This window comes from Loxodonta africana, chromosome 3, assembly GCF_030014295.1.
Source record: "Loxodonta africana isolate mLoxAfr1 chromosome 3, mLoxAfr1.hap2, whole genome shotgun sequence".
NCBI lineage: Eukaryota > Metazoa > Chordata > Mammalia > Proboscidea > Elephantidae > Loxodonta > Loxodonta africana.
The window spans coordinates 144,836,486-144,845,309 of NC_087344.1; the positions used below are offsets into that span (position 1 = coordinate 144,836,486).

The 8,824-nt window shown below is 37.2% G+C and overlaps 1 protein-coding gene across 11 annotated transcripts in view; it reads left to right on the top strand.

The window, feature by feature from the left end:
- The window catches only part of EVI5 (ecotropic viral integration site 5), a 267,245-nt gene that overhangs the window by 64,273 nt on the left and 194,148 nt on the right, over nt 1-8,824 (top strand). For all 11 annotated transcript variants that reach the window (XM_023558405.2, XM_010598105.3, XM_064282266.1 and 8 more), the window contains one exon: nt 882-1,111. In XM_023558405.2, coding sequence (XP_023414173.1) covers nt 882-1,111 — 230 coding nt within the window. Of the gene's footprint in view, nt 1-881; nt 1,112-8,824 lie in introns of those variants that run through there.

The following is an 8,824-nucleotide window of genomic DNA, read 5'->3' on the forward strand; positions in this document are numbered from 1 at the left end:
TGGGGGGGGGGGTATGTGGGCATAGGTATAATTTATTGAATCTTAGAGTTGGGAGGGAACTTAAAGGTCTTAAAGGTTTTTCTTATCCTGGGCGCCTCCCTAACACAGAAACTCACCCTGAACTAACTCTTGACATTTGGCTCTTAGGCCGTTGGTGAGGGATGTACGACTTTTCTTTCTAGGTAGAACAGCTCCAGCTATTTAAAAATTCTACCCCTCAGACTATTACCTCAATCCATTTATTATATTTTTGTTCCTCTGGAAGTAGTCCCTCTTCTATAAAAAGACTCCTTTATGGTTTGAAGACAGATATCAGGGATCTCATTAAAACTTATTTATACTAAACACACCCAGTTTTTGTTCAATGATTAGCCATGTTATAGGACTTCCATATCCTAGTCACCTAATAAACATGTTTTAAGTCCTCAGCTTGGAAATGTTTGTGACTGCAACCCCAATAAATAACACATCCTATATCACAACTCAATACAGCCATACATGTGCATACATGTAATGCATATTTTTAATATTATGTAACAAACAAGAATTACATAAAATAATCCTTACTCGATATTTTCTTTCTGTTTCATTTAAAAAAATGCTGCCGTTACTGATAAAATTGATTTTGTCACCCAATGATGAGTTTTAGCCTGTAGTTTGGAAAACATTGTTCTAGTTTGTTCATAGTGCCGAGCTGAACTAAACAGCTTCCACAGGCTGCATGTTAGGTAATTGCTGCTAAAAGAGGGCTTGACCTTTTTTAACCTGGAATAAGAGAACATTCTGATTGTGGTTATTAAGTAAAACTTAACAGGATTATGCAGTCATTGGTGATAAATGTAGTACAACCAAAATAAAATATTTACAATTTTTATCCTTAGGTGGCGTCAGACAAGGTTGCAGAAAAGCTGAGTTCTACTCTCACATGGGTGAAGAACACAGTATCGCACACAGTCAGTCAGATGGCCAGTCAGGTGGCAAGTCCATCTGCTTCATTACACACTACATCCTCATCTACCACACTGTCAACGCCAGCCCTCTCCCCTTCTTCTCCATCACAGTTGAGTCCAGACGACTTAGAACTCCTGGCTAAACTGGAGGAACAAAATAGGTGAGTGAGGATGCTCGGCTTTTCTCTTCCCAATTATTATATAAACTCAGTCATTCATACATAAGTATATATATTATGGTCAAAACTTTAAATATTTATTGATATTAAGAATGTTCTTGTTTTTGGCTCTTTGTTTACCAAAATCACTTGACAGAAGTTTTCAAGTTTTTTTGGATATGTGTGTGGGGTGGGGAGTTGGTCTTAGACTAAAATTTCCTTTTGACTCAGGTAGCTTGAGAGATTTTTTTTTTTATTGTACTTTAGATGAAGGTTTACAGAACAAACTAGCTTCTCATTAAACAGTACACGTATTGTTTTATGACATTGGTTAACAACCCCACGACATGTCAGCGCTCTCCCTTCTCGACACTGGGTTCCCTGTTACCAGCTTTACTGTTCCCTCCTGCCCTCCAGCCCTTGCCCCTGGGCTGGTATGCCCCTTTAGTCTCGTTTTGTTTTATGGGCCTGTCTAATCTTTGGCTGAAGGGTGAACCTCAGGAGTGACTTCATTACTGAGCTAAAAAAGTATCTGGGGGCACACTCTCAGGGTTTCTCCAGTCTCTATCAGAACAGTAAGCCTGGTCTTTTTTTGTGAGTTGAGACTTTTGTTCTACATTTTCCTCCAGCTCTGTTCGGGGCCTTCTGTTGTGATCCTTGTCAGAGCAGTTGGTGGTAGCCGGGCACCATCTGGTTGTATGGGACTCAGTCTGATGGAGGCCTTGGTAGTTGTGGTCCATTAGGCATTTGGACTAATCTTTGCCTTATGTCTTCAGTTTTCTTCATTAGAGATTTGTTTTCTTAGTTTAATGAATTGGCTAAATCTGTCCTGAATTTTAGCAATCTTTTCTTTTTAAGGTAAATAGAACTATCATTTTTATTTTAAACTTTCTAAATAGACCCCTTTGTCTAAGGTGTAAAATAATTTAATTAGGAAGTATATCTGATTTTGGTTTAGAATGGAAAATCTTTAAGTTTATCTATAATGGCCAAGAATCCCTTTTTGTAATGGGAATGAAATAGAATAGTTGTTCTGCTAGGAACATGTACTCTGGACCCTGTGTGCCCCTTCCCTATGTTATTGTCAGAAGCCATTTATGGCATCAGCTACAAAAGAATATATGGGGAGAGCACTGTTGTGCTTATAAAGATCTGTAATGCCACCAGCTTTAAGAGTAATAACAGATAGTTTTTTAAACTGCTTTACTGATCTATAGTTGCTACCTAATAAACTGCACATTCTTGAAGTGTACACTTTGACAAGTTTTGGCATATGTATGCACCTTGAAATTATCACCAAAATCAAGAAAATGAGCATTCGTTTTCCCTCTTATACCTTCCTTATCTGTCCCAAGGCAGTCATCGATCGGCTTTCCGTCTCAGTAGATTACTTTGCTAGGATTAATTTTTTATAATTTTTAGAAATGGAGTCATACAGTATGTACTCTTCTCTGTATGGATAATTTTACTCAGCCTAATTATTTTGAGATTCATCCATGTCGTAATGTGTCAGTAGTTCATTCCTTTTAATTTACGCCTTTTTATATCCGTTGTATGGATATATGACAGTTCATCCGTTCATCTGTTGCTATGAAATGCTATGAACATTTCTGTATAAGCCTTTGTATGACTGTGTGCTTTCATTTCTGTTGAGCCATTACTCAGGAATGGTAGGTGTACATTTAACTGCCAAATTGTTTTCCGAAGGGGTCTACTTTTTCACGTTCTCACTAGCAGTGTATGAAATTTGCAGATCCTCTGCATCCTCACCAACGCTACCTTCTTAATTTTAGCCATTTGAATAGGTAGTGGTATCTCATTGTGGTTTTAAGTTATTTGCATTTCTCTAATGGTGTTGAATATCTTTTTATATGTTTATTGGCCATCTGTATATCTTTTTGACAAGGTGTCTTCAAAAATTTTGCCCATTTGAAAAAATTGGGTTTTGAGAGTTCTTTATACATTTGGGATACAAGTCCTTTATCTCAAAAGAACTTCTGATTTTCAGAAATTTTCCCTCAGACTCTTCGTGTTTTTCAAAGAGCAGACATTTTAAATTTTGAAGTCCAATTTCAAATTGTTGCTTTTTGGACTGTGCTTTTAAGACACAAGTTCTCTCCTATGTTTTCTTCTAGAAGTTTTATAATTTTAAGTTTTACATTAAGGTCTATAATCCATTTTGAGTAAATTTTATATGTGGTACAGGGTATGGATTATAGTTCATTTTTTGGTTATGGATATCTAATTTTTCCAGCACCACTTGTTGAAAAGACTGTCCTTTCTCCACTGAATCTTTTGTGAAAAGGTTTTCTACAGAACTGCCTGCTGGGATTTTGATTGGGAATACATTAAATCCTTAACAACATTGAGCCTTCCAACCCATGAACAGAATCTATTTCTCAATTACTGAAGTCTTTAATTTCTCGCAGCATTGTTCTGCGCTTTTCAATGAGTACTTCTTTTAGATCTTTCATCAGATTTATCCCTAAGTATTTCATATTTTTTGAAACTATTGTGCATGTTACCATTTTCGTGAATTTAATTTTTGCTTGTTGATTGCTAGCATATAGAAATAAAATTGATCATGTATCCCATAACCTTGCTAAATTCAGCTATTGTTCTGGTAGGGATTTTTTGTGGATTCCATTAGATTTCCTGTTTAGACGATCATGTGTTGTGAATAAAGGCACTTTTACTTCTTCCTTTCCGATCTGGATGCCTTTTTTAATCTCTCTTTTTTTTGCCTTATCGCACTGGCCAGTACATCCAGTATCAATTTGAATAGAAGTGGTGAACTGACATCTTTGTTGTGTTCCTGATCTTAAGGTAAAAGCATTAAGTGTGATGCTAACTACAGGAATCCCTCACTTTTTGAAAGCTCGCTTTCCACCATTTTGCATTTACAAAAGACCTACATTTTACATTAGTACCTGTTTTCGCTAACTGAAAGAAATCTGAGGAGGATTTTCTCCTTTAAGAAAAAAGGCGAAAGGCAGACATAGCGCTCAGTGTTTGTTTTGCAGCGAGCCCTTAAGGAGGCAGCGTGCACGCTGAGCAGCAAGAGTGGCGTTGCCAAGATCCTTCCCCTGGAACTACACTCAGCATCTCAGCATCAAGCCGCCATAGCTTTGAACTGTATCTGGGAGACTCTATGCTTTATCTTGATTTATTTTGTGCATCCATTAGTAAGGTGTGTCCTAAAGTGTCAGAAAAACTCAAGAGAGCTTTTAAGGGCTTTATGTGTTATTTGATATGATTTGGTACGTTATTTTTTGGGTCTGGGAACACTCAAAAATTTTTCCAATTAAATTAATGGTAGTTGCTTCCTTGCTTTATGCCATTTCGGCTTACGAAAGCTTTCATAGGAACACACACTTTCAGAGAGTGGGGGAAAAATGTATAGGTTTTTGCAGATGCGTTTGATCAGGTTGAGGCAGTTGCTTCCTGTCACTTATTTACTGAGAGTTTTTAAAAGAAATAGATGTTGATATTGTCAAATGCTTTTTTGGTATCTATTAAAATGATCATACTCTTTTTCTTTTTTAGTTGATAATGTAGTGAATTACATTGAAGTTTGAATCATGGTGACCTTAATGTATAACAGAATGAAGCGTTGCCCGGTCCTGTGCCATCTTCGTGATTGTTAGTATGTTTGAGCTCATTGTTGTGGCTATTGCGTTGCTCCATCTCATTGAGAGTTTGCCTTGTTTTCACTGACCCTCTACCACCCTCATGAGTCTGTCTTTTTGTCATACTGTGGGGGCTTGTGTGTTGCTGTGATATTGGAAGCTATGCCATGAGTATTCAAATACCAGCAGGGTCACCTGTGGTGGACAGGTTTCAGCTGAGCTTCCAGACCAAGGCAGACTAGGAAGAAGGACCCAGTAGTCTACTTCTGAAAAGAATTAGCCAGTGAAAACCTTATGAATAGCAGGGGGAAGATGAGCCCCTCTGGTTGGAAGGCTCTCAAAATACAGCTGGGGAAGAGCTGCCTCCTCAAAGTAGAATCAGCCTTAATGATGTGGTTGGAGTCAAGTTTTCGGGACCTTCATTTGCTGATGTGGCACGACTCAAAATGAGGAAAAACAGCTGCAAGTGTCCGTTAATAATCGGAACCTGGAATATACGAAGTAGAAATCTAGGAAAATAGGAAACGGTCAAAAATGAAATGGAACACATAAAGATCGATATCCTAGGCATTACTGAGCTGAAAGGGACTGGTATTGGTCATTTTGAATCAGGCAATCATATGGTCTACTATGCTGGAAATGACAACTTGAAGCCTGGAAGAGATCCATGTTTTTGCCTATTCCCAAGAAAGGTGATCCACCCGAATGTGGAAATTATCAAACAATATCATTAGTATCACATGGAGGCAAAATTTTGCTGAAGGTCATTTAAAAGCGGCTGCAGCAGCATATCAACAGGGAACTGCCGGAAATTCAGGCCAGATTCAGAAGAGGACATGGAACCAGGGATATCATTGCTGGTGTCATTTCTGGCTGAAAGAAGAGAATACCAGAAAGATGTTTACCTGTGTTTTATTGACTGTGCTAAGGCATATCAACTGTGTAGATCATAACAAATTATGGATAACATTGTGGAGAATGGGAATTGCGGAACACTTAATTGTGCTCATAAGGAATCTGTACATGGATCAAGAGGCAGTCGTTCAGACAACACAAGGGGATACAGTATGGTTTAAAGTCAGGAAAGGTGTGTTAAGGTTGTAGCCTTTTACCATACCTATTCAATTTGTATGCTGAGCACATAATCCAAGAAGCTGGACTGTATGAAGAACAATGGGGCATCAGGATTAGAGAAAGATTCATTAACAACCTGCGTTATGCAGATCATACAACCTTGCTTACTGAAAGTGAAGAGGACTTGAAGCACTAACTGATGAAGATAAAGACCACCAGCCTTCAGGATGATTACATCTCAACATAAAACAAAAATCCTCACAACTGGACCAATAAGCAATCGGAAAAAAGATGTTGTCAAGGATTTCATTTTACTTGGATCCGCAATCAACACCCATGGAAGCAGCAGTCAAGAAATCAAAAGGTGCAATGCATTGGACAAATCTGCTGCAAGAAATCTCTTTAAAGTGTTATAAAGCAAAGATGTCATCTTGAGGACGAAGGTGCACCTGACTCAAGGTACAGTGTTTTCAATTGCCCCACGTGCATGGGAAAGCTGGACAACGAATAAGGAAGACTGAAGAGAAGAATTGATGCCTTTGAATTGTGGTATTGGTGAAGAATATTGAGTATACTATAGACTGCCAAAAGAACGAACAAATCTGTCTTGGAAAAGGTACAACCAGAATGCTCCTTAGAAGCAAGGATGGCACGACTTCGCCTCACATACTTTGGACATGTTATCAGGGGGGATCAGTTCCTGAAGAAGAATATCATGCTTGGTAAACTAGAGGGTCGGTGAAAAAAAGGAAGACTTTCAACGAGATGGATTGACACAGTGGCTGCAACAATGGGCTCAAGCACAGCAACGTTTGTGAGGCTGGCGCAAGACCGGGCAGTGTTTCATTCTGTTGTGCATAAGGTAACTGTGAGTTGGGGCCAACTCAATGGCACCTAATAACAATTACTTTACCAAACATGATGTCCTTTTCTAGTGATTGTCCAAAGTAAGTCTGCCAAAGTCTAGCCATCCTTGCTTCTAAGGAGCATTCTGGTTGTGTTTATTCTAAGACTGATTTGTTTGTTCTTTGGCAGTTGACAGTATATATAATATTCTTTGCCGACACCATAATTTGAGTGCATCGATTCTTCTGTCTTTTTCATTGTCAGCTTTTGTATGTGAGGTGATTGAAAAAGCTGTGGCTTGGGTCAGTCTTACCTTAGTCGTCAAAGTGACATGTAATGTTCTGTGAATGTCAATTGGTTCAAGTTGGTTGACGCTATAGTTCAAATCTACTATGTTTAGTGATTTTCTGTTTACTTGTTCTGTCAGTTATTGAGAGAGGCTATTGAAACCTACAGCTATAATTGTGGATTTGTGTATTTTTTAAAAAAATTCTGTCAGCCTTTGCTTCATGTAATTTGAAGTTCTGTTATTACATCTGTAAACACTTAGGATGTCTTGTCGTCTTGCTAAATGACCTTCTTTAACCCTGGTTATACTCTTTCCTTGGAAATCTGCTTTGTCACATATTAATATAGCTACTGTAGCTTTTTTTGAATAATGTTAAAATTTTTCTACTGTTTTACTTTTAAACTGTATTTTTCCTTTGTTTTTAAAGTTCATCTATTAGGAACATATAGTTGGGTCTTTTTTTTTTTTTTTAACCAATCAATAAAGCAATTGCTGTTGAATCACTTTTGTTGTGGTTTGTCATGTAGAACTATGTCAGAATAGAAATGTGCTCCATAGGATTTTTATGGCTGTGGCCTTTTGGAAGCAGATTGCCAGGCCTCTCTTGGCGATTCGAACCACCAACCTTTTAGTTAGTAGCCCAGTGCTTAACCATTTGTACCGCTCAGGGACTCCTGATTTTTGTACAATCTTTGCCTTTCAATTGGGCTATTTAGACCATTTTCTTTCTTTCTTTCATTTATCCATTGTAACAACAAAGGTAAATTTCTTGTTAAGATTCATTTTCTTCTTAAGCTGTAAGTTGGGCATATCTTTATTCCACACCCCTTTAATCCAGGACTCCTATCTAGGACATACTGAATTTATGACAGAGAGTAAGAGGTATAGTGGAAACACCTTAAAACACATCTGCTAGGGAGTGGTACACACAACTTTCACTTATATTTTATTGGCCAAAGCAATCATGTGGCAAAATATTATATGAGTGGGAGGGGAAGTATAATCTTGCAGGGATGAATCCAATTAAAAAATATATTTTATTACTATTTCAGATTTTTTTGTATTTTTATCATATTTTTATTTTTAATTTATTCACATGCCATAAAATTCAATTGTTTTTCATATGTTTACAAAGTTGTGTAACCATCACCGCTTTCCGATTTCATCACCTCAGACATTTTCATCACCCCAAAAAGAAACCCTATACCCATTAGGTCTCCCCATTTCACTCTTCTCCCAACCCCTGGCAAGCACTTATTTACTTTATGTCTCTGTGGATTTGCCCTCTGTGGACATTTCATATAAATGGAGCCATAATATATGTGGTCTCTCGTGACTCACTTCTTTCATTTAACGTAATGTTTTTGAGGTTTTGAGCAAAACAGACCTTTTACATTTAGTGATTATTGATACGGTTATGTTTAAATCTAACACCTTCTTACTTGTTTTCTGCAGTTCTTTGCTCCATTTTATTCTTTTTCTTCCTTCTTTTGACTTAATTGAATATTCTTCTAAGTATCTGTTTTATTTCCTTTGATGGCTTATTAGCTATAATTCTTTGTTTTGTTATTTTAATGGTTGCTTTAGGGTTCACAGTATACATCTTTGGCCTGTCATACTCTACCTTCAAGGAGACTTCTACTAGTTCATATGCAGTGTAAGAATCTTAGAATAATATACATACATTTCTCCTCTCCAATCTTTTATACTATTGTCATATATTTTACTTTCATGTATGTTATAAATCTCATGCTACATTATTATTATTGCATTAACAATTATTTTTTAAAAGACTGAAATGAAAAAAAAAGTCATATTTTTCTATGTAGTTACCATTTCTGATACTGTCCATTCCTAGATCCAAATTCCACTTGTATT